Genomic DNA, 24346 nt, shown 5'->3' on the forward strand with positions numbered 1-24346 from the left:
TCGATAATATGTGTTCTGTGTAGATTTTAAAATTGAATTAGCATTTGGACTTAGGATTGTTATTGCAATATCTTTAGGGGTAAGAACTATAGTATCCGTGGTTTCGACCATCGAGCAAAACCCTATTATAGGTGAGTGACTGTCTTCGAATATGAGAGATATGCGAGTTGGTGATCTAGGTCGAAACAAAGGTAGATAAGTTCTGATCTGTGCGTAAGCCTAACTAGACGTGTCTCCGTTAATTCAATATCCGAAGTGGAATTTTACACTTTGGTAGGTTCCTTCATCTATGCAGCGTTGCACGCGGTTCTGAACATGTCCGGATCCGCATTGACTGCTGCTTTTAGGGCAACATTCTGGATACCAGTAGGTCCTGATGCCTTGTTTGACGAGAATGATTTCACGACTTCTGCCAGCTATTCGTTCGTCACCCTCGCCATTTTTTCTCCTTCATCTGCCGCTTACGTCGCTGGGGGCCATGGGTGATGCGGGAAGAGCACATGGATTATAGATTGCAGCAGCTCGGGCGACTTGTCTTGAGGCACTATGACACCTTTGGTATTAGCCATTACCACTATGTAGGCATCACCCCACGGACTCGAGTTGGCACTCTGGCATAGACTATCAAAGCATGCCCGTTTTGGACTCTTTTTGAAAGCTAACTTTGCCTCTTTGAATGCTGCACCGCGTTTTTTTTTACTGGGCAACACCCCAACTCTTAGAGGACGGGGGTCCGTTAAGCATCTGCTGCCTCGATAGATCTTACCTCGTAACGCACTACGTAAAGGTGGTCTACCTGCGTTACGAGTAGGGTTAATACTTCTGCTATGTGTTAAATGCTATATGCATTGGCATCTCCTCGAAGAAATGCCGTAAGGTGGTTCTAGGGAGAAGAGGGTCTAAGGCCAAGGATAATGTCTGTGCAGTCTGTACACAATTCAACAAGAATTCCTCAAGTACAGTGCATGAGCTGGTTTTAGTAGTTCGTCGTTGGAGCGGCATCGACACACTGCCTGAGTTACCTCCTCAGGCGTTTGTTTGCAGATTTCCCATTGTGAAGAAAATAAAACAGGGACTCACCTCATTCGAATCGAGTTTTATCACCTTGCTAACACGAGACTGAGATTTCTCACCACACCCTACTGGAAGAATTAGCAAATGATTTTCTAAAGAGACAATTTTGCTCCTGTATGCCAAGCAAATGTGGATTTTCACTATTGTTAAAAACCAATATACTTACATCCTTCGTTGGGACTTATCTCAAACATTACCAAAGTTCATATTATCATTGCTTGGCATCATTCCGCACTAACGAAGTACAATTTCGAGCGCACATCCTGACAACCAACGAATCGTTCCGTACGACATGCAAAACTTTTCTCATTTTCACACCACCCTGCTTGGTCAGCGAACTTCTCTCACGCTTTACACATGGCACAGCCTCACTGCATGAACATCCTGCTTGCGACCACGACGATTCTCATTTCCTGCGCGGAACATCCGGCAATCCAGAAACGAAACAGCTATAATGACCGTTCGTCAAGCTAGTCTTACTTGCCGGGGAGAGTAATGTTCGTATCATTTTTGCGTCGTTACGAGTACAAAAAAGCGGGAATTCTTCAAACTAGTTTGTTAGGCAGAGAAACATATCGATTATTTAGTGAAATTTTCGTTACAGTTTTGATTTTAATTATTCAATTTATACACATAAGCAATATTATTTGCTATCATTCACTCACGTGGTCCAAAAATACCCTTTTTGACACGGAGAGCTTGCAATCTATCTAAGAGGGGAGTGTGTGAATGTCTATTTCTGTAATTCAATTAACCGTATGTATAATGTTGCGTACTATATCGTTGCAAATGTAGATGCCAAAATTCTATAAACACTACTACTTGCATCATCAGAATGAATAGGAAATGTATCAAAAATTATCTCTTATTCTCTTTTGCTTGGTTTTTGGTCACATCCTAAAACTACTGGGTAGGTATAATTTATGAACTCTTGTCGACATGACAAAAGAAATAAAAAATCAATCTTCACACCGCACAGGGCTTCAATGTATTGTATAAAAACGCAAGATCACAGAAGAAGCCCCATTGGAAACAAAACCATACTTGAGTGAGCAAACAAAGTTCAACCAATAAAAATCAACGTTTGCATCGTGTAATTGCGGTGAGCAGATTGGTTCTGCAACTATTTACTGTTTCACTTCGCCCACGGGCAGTTTGGTAAGTTGATATTGATAGTTTTTTCAGTAATTAATAGATAGGTACGACATACACTAATAAATAATTACAAAGGAGTCGTCGCTAGGTAGGTAGCTTTTGCGAAAACTTAGTCATACTCGTGGGACGATTCCCGTTTACTGATCAAATTTTCCCGTTCCTCTTCGTTCGATTCGTGGACCATGGTGCCCGGGGGCTGCGAGCGGTTGGTCACCTTGCTGATGCCCTCGGTGAGGCCCGTCTGGGTGAGACTGCGGGAAGAAGCCAAGTTGGATAGTTTTATGTTTTTTTTTTATCCTGTGTGCCGAAGAAGGAATACTCACATTTCCACTTCATCGTCGTCGTCATCGTCGACGTCGTGCATGGAGAAGTATGGATTCTGCGATACTGGGCGGAATTTGTACCCGGTTAGAACGAAAAACACGTACGTGGCCATTTCTTTGAACATCTCGTCCAACCAGGCGTACTGGAACGCAACGGTGATCTGAAAATTTGCAAGATAATTAATGAAAGTTGTCGAAACCTGGGTGTTCTGGTCCACCCTGTTTGGTAGTATGTCATTTGACATAATGTGGTTGAGCATACAGTCATTTAGCATAATAGCCATTTGGCATAATGTGAAAAGGAATCTACTGCAGCAGTGGTACTGTAATTTCCACTAAAGTACAGGTGCGTCATGTAACGGACATCATGGCCCTGTATTTTAGGATACATTTTCTTAACCAAAAGTGCTTTAGGTGTTTTTGTGTTTGCAAATTGTGGTTATTAGCCTGACAATAAAATGTATGCTCGTGAATTTTTTAGTTTCATTGAAAATCCTTCAATTATCATTGAAAACCATCAAGGTTATATCAACAACTTTAAAACTCTCCTCGGGTTAATATACAGAATACTTTCAGAATACATTGCACTTTGCGAAAAAGGACCACGTGATTATTGACCTGAATTCGAATTCAGGTTAACTTCTGCGTCCATGAGTCCTCTCGTGGCGTAGGGGTAACGCGCCCTAACTAGAGATCAGGGAGTCGTGAGTTCGATTCTCACCGAGAAGACGTGTAACTTTTTCGCAAAACTTATCAATTTGTCCATTTAATCCAATTGCAAAGTATATGTAATGTTTAGTTTTTCGGTAGTTGTCAAACTTCCACTCGGCTGATTGGCCGTAAACCGCGAATCATAATTGATTAAAAAACAAGTATTGTGTATATAGTCATGTCGAGTAATATTACAATTTTTTGGCGTTTTCCGGATATTTTATTTTTATAATACTAAACATTTTGTGCTAAAGGCCCCCGTCAAGAAATCTGGCCCGGGCCCCCCGAAGACCAAATCCGGCACTGCCCTATACACGAATAAACTGGCGTAGATGCAGGGGTATATCCGGTTTATAGTGGGCCAGTTTCACCAATGCGATCAATTCCTCCCCCTTCCCCTCATTAGTCAGCATTCTGACGTGGTAGGCGCCATTGTTGCCCAAAAATAGTAGATCGCCGGCATTTATACACTGAGAATGTCTGCTAGTCCCAAGCAGTCATCTGGTTGATTTCTTGTGTAAGTGCAGCTGATCTGGCGATACTGGAATAGCTCAACATCAGTTAGTTTTTTTAATAAGCGACCCAAGGCCAAATATGAGCTCAGTAGCTTTCGAATAAAAACACATTGCCGAAGTGAATCAAAAGTGCCAAGAATAGGATCCGAAATAGCTCCAGCTTTCTCATTATTTTTTCTAGGAATTGATTCAGGTATTTGCCAAAAGTTTCCTTCGGATATTACTACAAAGATGTTTCAGAAGCCATTTAGTGATTTTTAATCAATCTCTTCCAAAGTTTCGGTTTGGATTCCTTTAGGATTTTTTTTAGGACAGCCACAGAGGTCACCTCAGATTTTTTTAGAGGGTCACAAGTCTTCCAGGAGTTTATCGAATGATTCTAAATACTGGACTCGGAAAAATGAGACACACAAAAATGATCCCCAAAAATTCAATCGGATCCAATCGAATACTTTTCAAATTTTCAGGGATAAAATAACTATATATTAGTTATGTTTTGGCATAATTTATTTATTAAATTTCTTTCCCCAAGCTGAATGCTCGTACATTTCTCTTAACACTGCTCATGAGATCTTGGGCGAGACTTTGCCCATGATTCTTACACAATTTCTCTCAGTTTTTCTTCAAAGGTTTATCGGTTTTGAATGTTTTCCCGCTTTTCTTCAACTTCTTTCTTCATTATCGCCCAAAACTTTTCGGTCGGACGAAGTTTTGGTGTATTTGTCGGGTTCGCCTCCTCCGGGACCACATTAACGTGCTTCTCACCAATCCATTACAGGCTTAGTGTAATGACACAAATCCTTCCAGAAGAGCGTGGGACCACGGTGAGAGCGAAGGAAGGGCAAGAAGCGCTTCTGCAAGCGTTCTTCTAGATAAATCCGCCCGTTTATGGTGCCGGTTGCAACGAACGGCTTGCTGTACCGCCATCCACAACAAATACTTCTTCGCGAATTTGTCTATCTTTCTTTTCCGGAACCTACATGCTGGACGTACCGACAAAAAAACTCGAGGCCGGGGATTTGTTTGGTGTTCGCCTTGATGTATGTCTCGTCGTCCATAACAAGACAGCCTGGCTTGACCAGCCACTCACGGTACAGCTTTCGCGCACGCAATTGAGCCACCGTGTTTTGCTTGTCAGTCCGGTTTGGCGCCTTCCTGACATTAAAAACCCGTAGCCCAGTGCGCCTCATGGCCTGCTGGACGAACCACTTCGACAAATTGACCTTTTTGGCCACGTCTCGGGTGGAATGGTTCGGGTTTTTCTTAAAGTATTGCCTTATTATCCGGGCCTTCTCTGGGCATTCCGTTTTCGGTTTTCAACTGCTTCCAGCGCTCGATGGTCTTCGTCTCCTGGAACATCTTTACCACGCGAGAATGGTGGATTTCAAGCCTTTTGCCGACCCATCCATTATCGATCACCGCGCTCAAGATTTGCTGGCGTAGCTCTTCTTGTTTCGAATGCATCTTGAAAATTACTTGACAGATCGCGGTAAAATTTTGCGCACCTAAACATAACACTCTTAAATTTTAAAGTTATCCGACCTGGCTCGAGTAGCCGAAGACGGTTACTGTCCTTCGGTGGCTGTAATGTAAAACAGTCCGTTCGGCTCGCTACGGCATGATCACAAATGCTGTCGTCAGCTAAGTTCCTTAGGCAGCGACTTTTACAATACAGCCAACATTCATGCGTGTGTGTCTGGTTGCCATTACGTTCCATGTTTGATGCGAAACGTACAGTAGCAAGAGGCAGCGATATGGGGGGGGGGGTTGGGTGTCCGTAGCCTTGGGGTTAAGCATTTCGCTTCATAAATGTAAGGTCATGGGGTCCATTCCCAGCCCCACCACAAAAAAACACGTGCAGCCTCCAGAAGACGCCGCACAGAGGACCGTGATTTGGGGAGCACATCCATCTTCCGTCAGTATTAGATGGTGACTGAGACAAACTGACCCTCTTCGAAGGCGGCTAGCCTCAAACGACTAAGGAACACGGCAAAATGAACCACCGCAAGAACAATGGACTATGGATTATATGGAAATTGATTGGACTAACAGCAGAGCACTCTCCTACCTGCTCGGTGTGAGAGTTAAAGAGTAGAAGAGAGTGAAGTAGGTGATAAATGTAGATAAGTTGAATATAGAATCTAGATCGGTAAACAAGCATTGGCGTAAATAGCGGAGGGCCAGGGGGACCTGGACCCCGAAACTTGAGCTTGGGAAATTAATTCCATTGATTATTAAGATTTTTTGTGTCTGTATCAGTCTATGGGCCCTTGAATATCGAGTTATGGACTGGAGAGTCGACTGTATCTGCATTCATGTAAAATGTATGAAATTAGAAAATGTTGTAAGAAAAAACGGTGCCATCACTACTGCTGATGAGGTGGTGCAGCAATGAAATACGCTCGGGGGATACCTCCTACTGGAAAGCCGATCACTATGGGGCAGCAGATCATCGAAGAAAAAACCCTTCCTTCAACGATTTCATCAAGTTCATGGACAACTCGTGCGATGCGATGCGCTGAAAACCTGCACAGTCTTCACGAAGAAGACGACAGTAGAAGCAGTCGAGAAGGAACCAGCGAAAAAACCAGTGAGCGATAAGAAGATGCAGTCGCTGCATACAGCTGCTGCAGGAGAAAAGTGCGCGAAGGGCTTCAAGGAGCATCTGTTGTTTCAGTGTAGTGAATTTAAGGACATGGACACTCAAAGCAAATAGATTTCGGAAGTTTGTGTAATAGCTCAGCCTGCTTCGTTGTAACGGGAAGGTGATGGTTTCCCGTTTGGGTCAGCAAGCAGCCGGAACAACCAGTTGCCTGGTGATTGCCAACCGGTTAACCAACGAGCGTGTATTGGCGAAATCCTGGGGAAGCACACCTCGACTCTTCCCACACAGCACTGCAGTGTCCATCCAAGCCTATTGGAAAAGCAAATACATGACAATCTTTCTGATTCAGCATATCACCAGCCGGGTCCGATCGATGTAATCTTGGGATCTGACTTCTTTCTTGCTCTCCTCATGCCAGGCCAGAACACAATCTTCGGATGGATTGTGTCAGGGAATCAAGCCATCTACTCGTCGAGAAGGCAAACCAACGTCTCGATCATCAATGTCCATACTGAGTTGGACATCAATCGCTCCTTACGGTTGTTTTGGGAGCAGGAGGAGATCCTGAAGTCAAGCCAGCTTACTCCATCTGAATAAGCAGCTACCGAGTTCTTCAGGACCAGTCTCGCACGCAACTGAAATGGGCGCTTTGTCACTCACTCACAGGTGCCACCAGATGAGCTGGAAGTAGCGACTAACTAGTTTTTTTTATCGTATGCGTCGTCGACGGGTGTGACAGACTCCTGGCAGGACCCAACGTCAACCAAGACCTTTTCTCGGTGTTTCTGCGTTTCCGTAACCACCAGGTGAAAATTTTATGAGAGGAATTGCTCGAGAAATTGTTTGAACGGGTCTACCCCGTTTGGCATAATGCCGTTTGGCATAATGCCGTTTGGCATACAGTCGTTTGGCATAATAGTCGTTTGGCATAATGCCATTTGGCATAATAGTCATTTGGCATAATGGTCATTTGGCATAATAGTCGTTTGGCATAACCATAACCAGAAATCGTATTTTTAAAACATTTTTGTTACCGTTGTTCACATGAGTCAATGAAAAGAAATATATATTTACCAATTCATTTATTATTTCAATTTTTGTTATGTATACATAGAAATGTAATGAAAAACCTCTCTCTTATTTTGATTTTGATCCTAAGTGAGCTGCAATTGCCTCAAGATAATCAGTTTCCTGATATTTATCAATATTTTCAACAATATTCTTCACCGCTTGATCATTAATTTGATGCATCGTCTTCTTCTGCTTGCTGGACGTACCAGCCAGAAGAGCTGCGATTTGTCCAACCGTATATTTTTCCTCCAGCCTTAACTCACCCATCAGCTTGATCACTCCAGTTTGACGTGCTACCAGTGTTTGCCAACGTCGGTGCCAGGCTTCAATCTGGTTTGTGGTACGCGGAACGTTTGACAAAACGTTGTCATAAATCGACCACAACGACGGCGGGTACAGTGGTTCTGTACGAACGATTCGCCCATCCTTTCCGATACGCCGGACACGACCCATAATGTAGTATTCGTCCACATAAGATATAAAATCCTTCAGTTGAACAGGCGCATTTTTTTTTCAAATTCTCAAACGCGGCTGGTATACGTTCAGTTGGTAAAAAAGCAAGGGCTTGCGTCTTTTTGAAGAAATGATACAGGGCGATATTGTTGGTCATTTCTCCAATAAGCTTTGCCTCTTGAATTCTTTTCCAGAAATTCTGGGACAGGTGAAAGAAGCACGCATTTTGCTTTGTTTCTGGGAACTCAGATTTTATAGCGTTGATGATAGCCTTTTCAAAATCTGATAAAATGACTGGTGGATCTAGATCGATCCCCAGCTCATTTGCCTTTTCTATTAGCGTTGCAAAGACTGCCCGATACAGCGCTTCATTTTTTGCTGTCATCAACGTGTGTATTATGGGGAACGCATGTTCGTGGTTTGGCGAACTGCTACCAAGAATGGTGAACAGTTGCCGAAACAAACCTGGAACGCAATCGAACGTTCCGTCAACGATCCAGTATTTGGCAAGGGCTAAACGTCGTAATCCTTCCAGCGTACCAAAAATGATTGCTCTGTCGCTTCCTTCCTTAATATCAGACATAAGGAAAGATTCTCCATCGACGGTTGTCCTTAAGCTGATCGGCACCTCAAATTCGGCCAACGAAGTGGGTTCCTTTGGGAGTTCGTCACTTTTTCGCACTCGGTCGATGATTTTACGTTGTGCATTTAACGACATCCTCTGCTGCACCGCATTAGAAAATTCTGCTCCGGCTTGGCGTACTATTTTCGCTGGCGTTGCATTGTTTTGGTTGGCCCGTCGCTTTAGGGAACTCCTCATCATTAGCCCCATTAAATGAATTGGGTCGCTTTCGTGGTTATGGTCCGAACATGACAGAACGCGGTGTTCGTTCCCCGCCTTGAACGTTACCATACGCGCAGAGCATCTGCTTCCCGAGCCGCGTCCATGTGGTCTACCCCTACATTCCCAGTAGTGGGTGGGACCATTCTAAAACATTAATTTGGTTTTTAGTTGTATTATTATTTCGCACAATTTAAAAAAAAACTTACCGGTGTTCTGTTTGAATAGAATAAAAATCCTTTGAAAGCCAAACAATCCTTTCCTCTGGATGATTTAAGCACTTTCGGCACATCATTTTCCGCTTCGGCTGCATCCACTCCGTAAAAATCGCTATCGCTGTCCGAGTCCATTTTTCGCGTCTAAACCGCCGTACAGCAGAATCAGAAAAGAACCCTTTCTCCAACTTCCACTAGTATGCCTCTTACAATGATACCGGCCTCGTTACTTAGCAACCAGTATCAACGGGGTACAACGTGGTCACAGCCTACTGATCATATTTTAAATTTTTCGATTTTTCGACCAATGGGTGACTTTTAAATTCAATTGGATCACAGCAAGCTGCGTTCTATTTGAATTCCTAAGCATGAGGTAGGTACACTGAGCATAAATGCATAATTGTCCCATGTGAATAGGAAATCCAGCAAACATGGGACTGACATGCATTTACGGGCATTACAGGTGTTGGACGAGGCATGTTCGAATAAAATTGTAACAGTTTTACGTACGCATGTCTGCCGAGTGATTTTATCGCTAAAAGTTTTAATTAATTTGGCTTATTTGTATATTAAATAAATTGAAGTGTTTTTAAAGTTAACAAAATGAACAATCCTTTAAACAAAATGTGTAAAGTTTACCGTGAATATGAAGATATAACGAATCCACTATTTACGTTCCAAGACGTCTGTGGACCAGTTTATTTATGGCCTTCTAATATCAAAAAAATAATCGCATCCAAGACATTGAAATATCAAGAGCGACTTAAATTGACAACATTTTTGTACGTGAATGGATTACAAGACGCTTCAGAGTGGATGAACTTTATTGTTGATGTTAAAGGAAATAGTTTTGAAAGATACCGAAACGAAATATTCTCACTTTTCAAGTATTATTGTCTAGCAACAACACAGAATCGGTATTATGCATATTGTATGAGTCATAAGCGAATTGAATACTTGAATGGTACTGCAAAAAAATAGAGAAATCATTGGCTAATAAAACATAAATAAAATAAAACAAACTTCTTATTTTTTAGATCACGTTATCCGCATACTCAACCAATTCATCCCATGATTAAACTGAGACTTGTGTAATTATTATTTATCATGACAAGTTATTCGTTAAAACATTTCCAGCTTCGTAGTACAAATATCAAATAAACTAGTATAAGGCATTTTCATTTGAAATACATTTGAAAAACAGTGACTAATGGATCGTGACAAAGTGACCCATAACAGTGTGAGAAGCGTACGACTAGATAAAGATGTTCATCATGTATATGTTTTGTTTTTTATTATTTAATCTAAAGCTTCTTTTCAAATTATGCCAAACGACCATTATGCCAAATGACCATTATGCCAAACGACTGTTATGCCAAATGACTATTATGCCAAACGACTTTATGCCAAACGGCATTATGCCAAACGGCATTATGCCAAACGGGGTAGACCCGTTTGAACTGCTGCAGTGTAACAGTAGCCACAAATGTTTCTTATGCAGCCCACAGACGCTCAGACGGTTTGACCAACATTGACTACGCCCCCAAGTTAGTCAAACCGACTTATGTTGATACAACCGTTTGACCGACTGTCAAGGCTTGTTGCAGCAACACGATATTTCTTCGCATGTTTTTAGACTTGCCTAGAGTCTAGTGAATATGTGATTGTTATTTTTTCGAATGCTGTTGCTGTGAAGGAAAATCTTTTCGCAATAATCGCAGTAAGGAAGAGAAGAACTTTTAACATTTAAGTACCGGAAGAATTAAATATTTAAGAGGAATTCCAGTTATAATTCGTACGAAATATTTCGGCAAAACTCAGAAATCATGACAGGTCTCTTTCGGGAAATATTCTGAGCAGTCATTGATATGGGAATGACCAATGGATTTTTTTTTCATTAATTCTATCCAGAATTTTTTATTTGTTTTCTCTAGTTATTCTGGTTTGAAGCTTTTCCAGGAATCCATAAGCTATACTAAGGATTCCACCAAAAGCTCTTCCTGAGATTCTACCACGAATTTTATCAATAATTCCTTTAAAAATTTATCCACAGATTCAACCACAGTTCCTCCAGGGAACATTCTTCAGGCATATCTTCAGGTGGAATTTTTCCAAGGATTCCTTTAGAGGTCCCTCAACATATTATTGTGGATTTCAACCACTGATTCCTTCAAAGATCTGTCCAAAAAATCCCTTTGAATTTCTTCAGGGCTTCCTCCAGCGAAACATCAAGCATTTCTATACAGATACTACCCTCAATTTATCCAAGGATTCATCAAGTTCCTCCAGGGATTCCACCAACAATTCCTCAAAGAATTCCATCAGAAAGCCTTCAAAGATTTCAAGAGAAATACTGCAAAAAAATTAATCAAAACTTGATCAGCAGGAATTCCTTTAGAGATTCCACTTGTAATTTTTTGAGAGGATCCCCAGGTTATCGTTCGGTATTCCTCTAGAGAGAATCTTCAATCAATTCTTTTGTAATTTCCACCAGTGTTTCCTCCAAACAGTCATCCTTGTATCTCTGAAGGGACCCTACGAGGCATTCGTCCTGGGATTTCTGAGGGAATTACTTCAATAATCTAATATAAATTTCTCCGAGGCTTCCTAAAGGAATTTATCCATCAATTCCATCCAGTACAGTGGTCACACTATTGTGGGTCATTCCCATTTGAATTGCATGCATAACAGAGTGACTAATAATCGTGACAAGGTGACCCATAATAGTGTGACCACTGTATTGTTTGAAGGATTTTTTCCAAGGAATCTACCAGGAATTACTTTAGAGAATCTTTCAAAAACTCCTTCAGGGATTGCTTTAAAAGTTGATTCCGGGATTGATTCCTTAAGAAAATCCGGGAAGAGCCCCATGATGAATTCCGCGAGCAAACCTTTGAGAAATTCCGGAAGGAATCTCTTGAGTAATGCCGGTAATGGAATACTTATAAGAAATTTCTGATAAAATCCCTGGAGGAAATCTCGATAATCTTCCAGAATCGTTGGAGTTTTTGCTGGAGGAATTCCTTGAGGATTGATTCCTTAAGGAATTTCGGGAGGTATCCCTTGACTAATTCGGGTTGTATTTCTTAATAAATTCCGAAAAGAATTCATAATAAATTAACCCAGAATAACCCTAGAGGGATTCCTGAAGGAACCTTTAGAAGAATTCCTGATAGAATCCCTGACAGAACTTCTGATGGAATCGGAGGAGGATTTATAATAAAGTCTTAGAAGTTTTTTCTAATGGAATCCATGAAAGAACTTCCGATGGAATCCCTGCAGAAATTCCCAATGAAATCTATGGAAGAACTCCTTCAGATGGAATCCTTGGAAAAACTTGTGATGTAATCCCTGGAGTAATTCGTGATAGAATCATTAGAGAAACTCTTAATAGAATTCCTGTAGAAATTCCAGGTGGAATCTCTGAAGGAACTCCTAATGGAAACCCTAGAGGTACTCCTGATAAAGTCCTTAGAAGAACTCCTAATGGAATTCCTTGGGAACTCGTAGTGAAATGCCACGAACGACTTCTGTTGTTTGGCCCTGTAGGAATTCCTAATTGAATCCCTGTTGGAACTCCTGATAAAATCCTTAGAACAACTCCTGATGGAAATCCTTGGGAACTCCTATTGAAATAACTCTTGATAGAATCCCAGAAGGAATTCCAGGTGGAATGTCTAAAGAAAATGCTTATGAAACCCCTGAAGGAACTCTTCTTGAAATCCCCAGAAGAGATCCTGATGTTATCTCTAGAAGAGACTTCTGATGCAATCCCTTGAAGATCCAGGTGAAATCTCTGAAGAAACTTCTGATACAATCTCTAGAAGAACTCCTGATGGAATCTCTAAGGAAACTCCTGTTAAAATTTCTGAAAAAATAATGATGATTCCTGAAGGAATTCCTGACGGAATCCGGAGGAACTCCTGATGGAACCCTTGTTGGAATTCCTAAAGGTATTCTTGCAGGAACTCCAGAAGAAATCATTGCATTGGAGGAACTCCTGATGAAATCCCTTGAAGAATTCCTTATGGAATCACTATAGGAACTCCTGATGAAATCCCTGGAGGAATTCCTGATAAAATTCCTGATGGAACTCCTTTTAGAATGCCTAGACGAATTCCTTATGATATCCCTAGAAGATCCTGATGAAATTCTTAGGTGACCTCCTGATATAAACTCTGGAGAGTTGACTGTATCTAAGAGCACACTTCATCCTTCGAGCTGACAAAGAAATTGTGAAGAACTATAAACGCGTTGAATTCCCGATGACATTTTCATCTGAATACGAACAACCGCTGATGCAACGTAGACGGCGACATATGGCGAATCGATCTATGGCGCTGATCAAGGAGTTTATGGAACTACCTATGATCTCGCAAATCAGATTGTGTATCATGCAAAGATTGAACCCACAGCATAAGCATAAGCATAAGCATAGATGACCGTACAATTCGTAGTTGCTACTCCGTGATTGACTAGAACAATCGGAGTTGCACAGAGATTTATTGAATGGGGCTTGGGATTAGCTTACCATTCTCAATGTGCACAAATCGAGAGCTCAAATTTTATAAGTCAATAACGGCGCCGGCCACGTCCTTACGGTCATCGGGGAAAGGAAGGAATGTTAGTTCGACAACCGTTGTTACTAGAGACCGAGATCACCTCTGCATCTCTACAGTTGTCATGGAAAGGATATTGGGTTAGTGGGATAAGGTAGAGATCTGGGAGCAGTGTCTGCATATTTCAATATACAGTCAACAACGCCGATCCTCAGTAGGCTCCGTCATCGTTGAATTCTTCTTTGTGTGAATGTTTGTTTGACAATACATGCACGAATCTGGTAGAACGTGCATTCAGTTTTTCAATTACTTTTGCTACACTAATTCTCATCCACTACTGACATTCAAATTCAATTTCACTAGTGAAAAAAATCATTTCCGTCAGAATACCCCACAAAACATCCGCAAATTGCAAAAGTTGTATTTTTTTATTAAAAGACAATCATGATTCATCAACTGGAGGCATCACATTGCCGTTTTCTTACACCAGTAATATAAAATTCATTTGTAATTTTTTATATTCAATTTTCAATTTCAGTGCCTCTAGGTGAAACTGAATTTTGAAATGACACCAACAGTGGGTGAAACTGAATGTGTGCGTGTGTTGCACCCACTCTCTTTCTCGTCGCATTCGCACTCGAAGTCAGATTGGCTTCTTGCTAGCGGAGTTTGTTTTTGTTCGTTTTCGCACTGATCGGGTATCATTCGGCTGAATTTTTACGACACTGTCTGGGAGTCACCAATGTTTGGTGATGCGATCCATGATGTAATCACGCCTAACCGGATTCGCTAAATAATTCAATAATCGCATTGTACGCCGAACAAGTGTTCGTCACTCGCCAAGCAGGAGCAAGCGACACGATCAATAGATCAAACACTACTAACGGACCGCGCACTTTTTCACTACTGTACTACCGACGCGTGACATTTTCGATCCTGCCCCCATCGCTCGCCCCCGCAGAAGCAAGCGTCAAGGTCGAAGGATCAAACACTACTCAATTTACGTCCCATCGTTTTGACGATAAAATGTGTAATCATTTACCGCTCACACACTAAGTGTACAGAGAGCAACAAATTCAAGCGTTTTTCTAGTGAATAATCTGTCAAAACGTTCACATAGAAGCAATTCATCGCGCACCGAAGATACGTAGAAAACTAAACAAAACGCGCCTACTAAAAACGAACTCATCTACGACACTCTCACGATATCGCTCTACATTCAAGCGAGTGAAATTTTACACCCACATTGTCAACCCCGGCCACGCATCAAATATGCAAGCCTGCCACGACGCCCGAAAATTCCCCCGTCCCTCCACGCAACTCCACGCAATGGTACATCTACACATTGATGATGTGTCAATCCACCACTACACAGAACCGCGCAAAAAGATAAAGAAACCCGCGGGCGCCGCAAGAGACCCACACATCCAACGCGTAACCGAAGTTAACCGTGTACGTGTGTAATAAATACAGTTGCATCACGGCCTTAAGTCGAAATCCACAAAATAATCTAGCTACCTACAACCTCGCAAAATGAAGAAAACGGTACTTAGCTTCGGTTTCGGCGACACCTTCGCATTGTGTTGACATGTCTGTCTTGTCTTACGGGACACACTATCACTTGAACAAACGCTTGGCAAAATTCAGCTTTGCATCATGTGCCCGTAATGGATGCGTTCACTGTCAATTAGCTGCACTACCACACTGATGCATGAGACATTCTTCACCACCCGACGCACGCAACATGAAAAGAAAAAATTTATCCACGGTGGAATGAAAAACAAATCACTTTTGGAATCACTTTTTTGTGGTTTTATCACTTCGTGTGCTTCATTTTCAACATATTCCCGTAAAAAACACTCATGGAAAACACAAACACTGAAAATCGTGATTAAACTATGGCAAAAACACGTTAAATTTAATAAATAATCGGACACGATACAAGCCCACGACTGCTGCTCAACAGTGATGCCAAGCGACCCCCTATCATGCAAAGATTGAACCCACAAGGCATAAAGTATTTGAGGAATTTTTGGAGCAATTACTAGGAGTAGACCCTCTGTAATTAATCTTTGTTGAATTTTTTGGAAGAACTCCTGTATGAATCTTTGAAAGATCTCCTATAATAGCGATTGGGGCAATCGGTGGAATAATTATTCAAGAAATATCTGGTGGAAATCCTGAAATAATGGCTGGGAAATCTTTGGAGGTAGAAGCGTTGGAGTGTTCATGGATTTGTTGGAGTGAATTCTGAGGAAATTCCTCTAAGCATCCTTTGATTTTTTGAGAGAATGGAGAAATCACTAGAGGAATTTTTGGTAGAGTACCAGAGGAAATCTCTAGAGAAATCACTAGCAGCATTCCTGAAGCTTTTTCCCGAGGAATCTGAGAAGATCTTGAAAAATCTGTGAAATAGTCGCATAACAGTCTTTGAAGATTTCTCTGGAATCTCTAAAATTTGGCAGCAGGAACCATTACAAGTAGAATAATAAAAAAGTGACTTTAGAGACCATATTAGTGAAAATAGACTCGATAGACCTTCCGTCAAAAATAAACATTATAGAAAATTGTATTAACAAAGAGACCAAAGCTCTACAAAACGACCAGTTACCAGCTCTGCACAATTCTTTGGGGATTTGAAATAATCTCAAAACTCCACTCTTGAATCCTTTTGATAGTAGAAACAGGATCCACCCATTTTACCAATAAGATTGTTCAGCTAAGAAAGGATCCTCCCAGAAAACTTACCTTCAGCAAATACACGATAATCCTGGTGAAGTAGATGTAGCACACAATCATGATGTAGAACTGGCGGAACAGTTTGAGCTTGCGCAAGTTGATGGCGGCCTTCCCGTCCGTTCCGGCCGCTTCCTGCAAGTGCCGGATGGACCACACCACCGGGAACAGAATCGCCCCGCAGCACAGCAGATCAACCAGTATGAAAATGTCCCGCCACGTGCTGTGCTCCTTGTCGCCCTCTTCGCTCTCGGCGATAATGATCTCCGCCACGTTGGCCAACACCTGCAGCGGAATCACTATCATGAACAACTTTTTGTCCTTGTCGGCCAAGATGTGCTTGATGAAGGTCCATCCGGTACCAATCAGGACGATCGTAATGAACAGGACCGCCCCTTTCAGTCTGAAATGGATGGAAGCGTTACTTCTGATTGTAAGAACCACTCTGGTCAATCATACAAATGAGTAATATAGTAGAGAATGGCCCAAGCCTCGACGTGCTCGCCCTTGGTCTGAATGAAGTGGTAATTGATTCCGTGGAAGAGCAACGAGAGCGATTTCAAAAACACCAAAACCGCCATCAGGTAATGGATCTTGAAAACAGGATGTTTGCTCTTCTTCAGAATGAACACCCAAAACAGACCGGACAGGAAGAACAGCAGGGACATCATGAAGTACAATGCTGGAAGGGGCATCTCTCCGGCCGAGAGATAATTTTGACCGTTCTTCTCCTCTATATCAACGTCGAACTGGAGCGAATACAACGTGTTCATGTCGTAGTTGGGGCAACTATGGAAATACAGATTGTAGAGGCCTTCGTCGGCTTTGTTCGAGATTTCCATTGCGAACTGAAATAAGATGATAGAATAGAAATTAATTGTAATTAATTGTAATTGCTCAATCCACACCCTGGCAGACAATTATCCGCCCATCTAGACACGGGCTGGGTGAGGACCTACCAAGCCTCCCCCGTTAACATGTCCTATACCGTTTAGCACACCGGGATCTTCCACAAGCAGGCGCCGGAATTAAAGCGGTCCCACAAGCTTCAGATACATTAAATAGATATAGTCCCTCTGGCACTAAACCGAATAGCGGCCTTCATATCATCACTAGCACTGCCTATCCCGCACGCCAAACAAAATGCCGGAAGTAGCGTGCCGTGTAGAACATCCGATGTTCTACACAGCACATCACCTCCGACACCATGCTCAACGTACAGCAAAGACATCGCTAATAAAATGCGGAATGCGTCATTCGATTCAGTGCCAGAGGGACTATAAATGTAACGAAGAGGAAATGAAAAGATAGTAGAGATGGTTTGGTTGTTGGATTGCTGAAACGAGAAGAAATAAAGTCATTACGTTAAAACGTGGTTTTTATAGTTGAATAAATGTATCGATAGTTTCTCATCTGTTTCTTTTCCGTGTCGTAGTTGCGTCGATTCTATCCACCTCGAGTTTTGTCGTCTCCGCTCGAGCAATGAGGACCGCGATGAAATGAAAATATAAAAATATGACCATTAGTGTTTATCTATTATTTAATGTGGTTCTCATTTGCTTTTAAATACCTAAGTAACATGTGAACTCTGCCTCTATCAGAAAATTCCAATGAATTATATTTTATTCTCCTGCACTTTCCCTAACACAAAGTATTCCTATTTAGTAAGACATTTACAAGTGCAAAAGCGCAAATAAAAGTGTGGGACCTCATCGAATCATGTTGATGCCCTCAGAGCACTCATTCTTCGATTTGCGACTCGACGCAATCGCGCACCTCTACCAACGCCTCCGCACATGTAAAAACTTCTGCGATAAACCTGTGGTGTGAAAGAAATGCGCAATATTATTTTAATTTCAATCCTAACTGCATGACCCGTAGGCTCTATGCGTATGATTGTTCATTATTTTAGCTAAATATACCAGTTATTTCTGTACATCAGAAGAAAAGAAAAACGATTAAGAATATCTTGCAGCGTAAAGTTTAAGTGATCAAATATTAATCCTTTCTTCGAACCTAATTTCATTATACATTGGGTTAAATTTTATCAATTTATACATGTGTATTCGAAGAAAACAAATCACGAGCATTTATTACCTCGCAACACATTCCTAAGTGATCAGATATTTATCATTTTCTACAGCCTAATTTAATAATACCTAACCTACATTGGGTTGTAACAAAAATTTGATCTTGGGATGTTGATTTGCCTCCTAATCATTGTTTCGACAATAGTCACATGCTTACTATCCCTTATGGCAGTGTTGTTGATTCTATTGTCTATCGCTCATCAGTTTCGCGCTACCCGGCAGGGACTTGGTCCTATGTACCCAATACTCTGCTGTGTCTTAACTTCACGCAATACATTATGTAGATGTGTGATACAGTTTGCGGAATATTATGATTTATCACTTCATCCAGATGAAAAATTCTGTTATGGTACCATATTCACATATCAGATAACTCCCACCTGGAACGATGTAATACATCGGAGACATGTAGATTCAGATGTATGTAGACGATCTATGCCTAGTTCGGCTCTGATCGACAGGCAATCAGTGTATTCAGTTTTTCAACTAGCTTGAAGCGATGAACGTATCAAGACAAGCTCTCCACTATATCTGCTAGCAATCACCGGTCGTCGATAGACATTTCGGTTCTTTTCTGCTAAAGAAAGACCCGATTGTATGCCAAAGACTATGGCTCATGCTTTTCAATACAGCTGGAAAAACAAGAACTACACCCAGCACCAAATAGTACGTAACTATGAGGCGGACCGGAAGGTTTGATGAGCAATCCCCACCAAATAAGATGATAGAATAGAAATTGACAAATTTTCAAATGTATTTTTCTGTAATGTATATGCATGTTACTCACTGTGAAACTGCAAATTTTGAATGGAAGATCATTAGTGGCGCAAGTCAACGTCAGATTATAATTGCGGCATACGGAAACTAGATCTTTAGCTGCAATGAGTACAAAGCATGTATTTAACAGATTTGGACTATTATTGTACAAATTACCCTCTCGTTTCCTGCGCTGCATATACATCGATTTCGAATCGCTAACCGTTGCAAACGATTGCCGCTTGCCGCGCATCGGTGGAATATGACTAGCATCCTTGTAAATGTGCGTGTTTTCCCATTCGCTCGAACAATTCAGATGGACACTTAAAGAAAAAGAGATTTTTTACATTAAACTGAAACATTCCCACGCATATTGAATCATAACTTACACCTCTCGCTTTAGATCCATGATGAAAAACAGAATCGGCCCGCTTCGCAGGGAACTAATCGGTTCTTGCAGTATGCAATTATCCTGGTGGGTGTCCAGATACGGATTCATCGCATCCGAAAGGGTTTTATCCAAGGAGAGGCCATACTGAAATAAAATCCGAAATTAGGATTCTTCTAACCAACCAGAAACCATATTAACTTACAATGTTATTTTCACTATGGGGGGTGACCATAAAATTGGACAACTTCACGTCCAGAATTCCTCCCGGGTAGAATCCGAATGTGCTCAGCGGAATATACCGCCGTAAGTCATCCTAAAACCGTTAATAAAAGATTCATTATTCATATGCGACAGACATTTTCCCAAATTCCTTGTTTCCAGCTCAGCTCACCCGCACTTCCAGATGATGTCTACGGCCATCGGAACGATCTGTAAACAACAGCAGCAAAACCGTCCACAAAGCAACGGATGCGAAGGATTTCATTCTAACCGCCTGGTGGTTACTCGGCGGACATTGAGTGCATTCAAATTCGCCTTCGAAATCACCGAAAAACCACTAAAATCAAGCACCTTTTCCGAGTCGTTTTTCCAGAATTCGATTTTTCACGACTGATTTTCACTTTTCTTTATGCTGTCGTAGTCGCACACACAATCAAAAGTAAAAAAAAACTGGTGCGTCAATTGACAGCTGTCCGGGCTGCCAGTTTAGGATCTTTTATGCGACACGACGGGGGCCCAGATAGCCGTAGCGGTAAACGCGCAGCTATTCAGCATGACCAAGCTGAGGGTCGTGGGTTCGAATCCCGCCGGTCGAGGATCTTTTCGGGTTGGAAATTTTCTCGACTTCCAAGGGCATAGAGTATCTTCGTACCTGCCACACGATATACACATGCAAAAATGGTCATCGGCATAGTAAGCTCTCAGTTAATAACTGTGGAAGTGCTCATAAGAACACTAAGCTGAGAAGCAGGCTCTGTCCCAGTGCGGACGTAACGCCAGAAAGATGAGATGATGATGCGACACGACCCCCATGGTTGTCCTAGTTGTGAAAATGCGAAACTGAGTATTCACGCTAATCTGACTCTACTCGGCCGATTCGTTTTACGCAGGCTATGGATCAATGCACGGGCACAGAGAACAGATGTTCATCTTTTCTCGTCAGCGTGTGTAAAGCATTGTACCGGCCATTTCAAAGTATGTTGTTATGCTCCTGTTACGCGGCGCTGTCGTCAGATTGAGAACGCTACAAATTTGCCACTTTTTACACTTTGGCGCTAGTGTCGATATCAAAAATTGCCACTTGTCGCTAGCGTTGCTTTGTGTTCTAATGCATTTTGACGTTCACTAGTGACATCCTGTTGTCGAAACGAGTTTGTATGTCGGGCTGTCTGCGTTGGCGGCACTGATGGTTGATTGGAACCTTTACACATCGTTTAGATGGAATTTTGTTCTAGCCTCCATGTCTGTTCTCTGTGGCACGGGTTCATTATTTGACTTTTTAGCGGTGCCATGTTATTTACGTGACCATAGCAACGAATGAATTCGGCACCGCTCAAATGTCAAATTCGTGAACTCGTGCATTGGTCCATAAGCACAATGGATCGATGCACGCGTTCACTCGTTGACGTTTGATCGGTGCCGTGTTATTTATGTGGCCATAGAAACCAGTGAATTCGGCACCGCTCAAACGTCAAATTAGTGAACTCGTGCATTGGTCCATGGATCAATGCACGAGTTCACTATTTGACGTTTTAGCGGTGCCGTGTTATTTATGTAACCATGGAAACTAGTGAATTTGGCACCGCTCAAACGTCAAATAATGAACCCGTGCATAGGTCCATGGACCGATGCACGAGTTCATTATTTGACGTTTGAGAGGTGCCGTGTTATTTACGTGACCATGGCAACGAGTGAATTCGGCACCGCTCTAACGTCAAATTAGTGAACTCGTGCATTGATCCATAGGCAAATAAATTGGGCCACCATTATAGAGGTCACTGGGGAAGGATGAGAGAAATGTCACTGAAAATGTTTGTTTACGTCCAAAATACAATTTTTCAACCCAAAATTTAAATTATAATTTATGAATTATTGAACTACACTCAGAATCAGAAAAAATCGTAAATAATTTAAATTTCACGCTCTTTTGTCTTTCGTATTGTTTATACTTGACTATGTTTAAGAAGTATACTTGCTTCCCCTAAAAAGTTAATCTAAGATCGTTTTCAGCTATACTATTTTTTCCGTGTTTAGCTGACGAAGTCAGTTAATAAGCGTGTTCGGAAATTTGCTCTTGGTCGGATGTGATTTTGTAGGCAAAATTGCTTAAAAAGAAAGGGTTTTTTCGAAAAGTAAATCAAGTTTATAGTTTTGCGAAAAGTGAGAAGTGTCTTTTGAGAGCCGTGGCACCAGGTCCGTCCTACTCGGGCTCAGATTGTGTACCACTTCTAGTACTGCATTTGGTCCCTCGGTAGTGCAAAAGGTACCCAAGTTTGACAGATCACAGTACACTTTTCACGGCATTCTATATTACCTTATGAGCTATAAAATTTTGGGCAACTGCAAGGGACATGGGGGTCTTTAATTTATCTTTGGTGGCACCCGATTTCCTCCAAATATCAAGTTTTTATGTGTGCACACATCGATTTTTGCAATCAAGCTTTGCACATAAATTATATTGATATCCCAGATAGAATCAGGAAATCTGTTACCCTTAATTTTTAATTTGCATTACACTACAAGAGAAGGGTAGATGGAGTTTTATTTATATGATCTTCATTTATATTTTATGTGCGTTCACAAATGGTAAAGAAATTTCCCACGCATCGAGATAGGCGATTACTTTTCTGTTGAAGTGCATACTTCGCTATAGGAGTTAAAATTATTTTGCCGGACGTGCCAACAGTACACGAATATCCGGTAAGTTGGGAGATAATCCATACAAAATACAAATTATATACTTTTCACCACTAATTGATATACAGTTCGTTGAATTGTTTTTATTTTGTAGAACAATACACGAATAATTGCTAATCAAGACAATACATTTCAAAATATATGTATGAGTAAATATTTATATTTGTATTATTACGATACTTAACAACCCATACATTATATTGCAAAAATCTCATATCCAGGTTTTTACGAGCGCTAATGGCTGCCTCAAACAGGCTCGCTTTCTGGTAGGGATCAGTCGATATGACGTTTGGCTTGGGTCCGCTCAATATAAAACGACCCAAGCCAAACGTCAAATCGACTGTTCCCTACCAGAAAGTGAGCGTGTTTGCGGCAGCCATTAACGCTTTTAAAAAGCTGGATACCATACAGTGAACTCTCGCGCAACTTTTCAAAACGACCTATCTAACAATTCACACATTTCGAGAAAATCGAGCTTGAAGATAGGACGTTTTGGCCAATAATATGTACATAGGATGAATCACATAGGTCGTTTTGTTTCAACAATTGTTACATTGGACATTCACTTTGGTCATTTTGTTTCGGTTATAGTAACATAAGACATTTTGATTTGTGCACACAGCAAGCTTATTTTATTGCATTTTGTATCCACGTGCGCAATCATTCAAGTTGAAGTGCTCATTTTTTTGCGGTGTGTCAATCGGAGACACCAGCTGTGCTTTGATCCGATCCCACGACGTCACTTTTTCCCCACCGTCTATGTGTCCTATGTAACAACAGAAGGAGGGGAAACGTTGAACTGTATGTAGGACATTTTGCTCTCTCACTGATTCTCCCAAATCTTCCCCCCGTTTTTATGAAGGTTTCGTCCACATGATCATGTGTGAGTTTCCCACTGCATGACGTGGTGGTGGTGACGGCTGTGTTGCAATCAGCACCAGCCGTCGGTGGAAACAAGAAATTGCGGTGGGGAATGATGACGATGACGACGCCGTCCATCTTGTTGTAGGAACTTGAGAAAGGAGCCAGCGCCTAACAAATACGTACAGCTTCTCCTCTCTTCGGTGATTGATCGCTCTGCAAATATGTGTGAGCAAGTCACGCATGCACGTTGCTCGTGCTGTTGCCGGGAAGCATATGTACATGCTTGATCGACCATGGATCTGAATCTGATTGATACAATGACATCATGATGCTCAATATCATTACCCTACATGCACGCAATGCGCTAATAATATGAAAAGAGAAGTTGCAGCTGATCAAATCCAGCAAAACGGTAAAACATGGTTTGGCAAAAAGACCAAAATACAGTTTTGTATACCTCATTCTCTTATTGTCATTTGAGCGTTTTCAATTTTGTGATGCAGTGCGACTCTGAAAATATCGACTGAAATGATTGAGAAGCAGTAATTGTGACATTCTATACTTCTTAGTAGAGTCTCAGTCACGCTTCTACAAAGCATTCTACCGTTTAAACTCCATTCCAAAGCTTTATTCAGGAACGTCCAATGTAACGGGTTCATTCACAAATTTCATAACGCTAAAAATGTCAATTTTTAACACCCACCCACCCCCTCGTAACGCTTTTTGTATGATTATTCTTCAAATTTTGTATGGACCGTAACAGCACGAGGACACCCACCCACCCCCTTCAGCGTTATGAAATTTGTGAATGGGCCCTTAGAATCGTGTTTATTCATAAATGTTACATAGGGCATATGGTTGGTTCTCTGATTAAAGGTCCAATGTAACAATTGATTAAAAGCGATGCAATTTTAAACATTGGTCATTTTGTTAAGCTTTCAATAAATTAATTTATTGTTAATATATCAGAACGAGTGTTCTATGTAGTGTGCTGCTAAGTGGTGCAACGCAAATGATTTGCAATAATAATCTCGATTTGTTTACATTTGTTACTTAGGACGTTTTGAAAAG

The 24346-nt window shown here is 41.4% G+C and overlaps 1 protein-coding gene across 2 annotated transcripts; it reads right to left on the reverse strand.

Annotated features, from left to right (window-relative positions):
* Positions 1–1649: 1649 nt before the first annotated feature.
* Positions 1650–20151, reverse strand: LOC5576026 (protein GPR107). 2 transcript variants are annotated; one of them, XM_001662315.2, is made up of 9 exons: positions 19887–20145; positions 19698–19808; positions 19494–19639; positions 19282–19427; positions 19136–19224; positions 16718–17106; positions 16271–16661; positions 2553–2713; positions 1735–2480 (listed from the first exon to the last, which is right to left on the reverse strand). In XM_001662315.2, the coding sequence occupies exons 1-9, from the start codon at positions 19977–19979 to the stop codon at positions 2339–2341; spliced, it is 1668 nt and encodes a 555-aa protein (XP_001662365.2). In that variant the 5' UTR covers positions 19980–20145; the 3' UTR covers positions 1735–2338. The 2 variants fall into 2 exon arrangements, with proteins under 2 accessions (XP_021695931.1, XP_001662365.2); XM_021840239.1 differs by having other exon boundaries at positions 1650–2480; positions 19136–19427; positions 19887–20151.
* Between the last annotated feature and the right edge of the window lie 4195 nt (positions 20152–24346).

This window comes from Aedes aegypti, chromosome 1, assembly GCF_002204515.2.
Source record: "Aedes aegypti strain LVP_AGWG chromosome 1, AaegL5.0 Primary Assembly, whole genome shotgun sequence".
Classification (NCBI taxonomy): Eukaryota; Metazoa; Arthropoda; class Insecta; order Diptera; family Culicidae; genus Aedes; species Aedes aegypti.

Coding starts and splice junctions, on each gene's coding strand:
- LOC5576026 (XM_021840239.1), bottom strand. CDS start 19,979: ATGAAATCCTTCGCATCCGTTGCTTTGTGGACGGTTTTGCTGCTGTTG. Junction 19,428..19,493: donor ATGGATCTAAAGCGAGAGGT/GTAAGTTATGAT, acceptor TTTTTCTTTAAG/TGTCCATCTGAATTGTTCGA. Junction 2,714..16,270: donor TTATCGTGTATTTGCTGAAG/GTAAGTTTTCTG, acceptor GCAAATTTTCAG/ATCACCGTTGCGTTCCAGTA.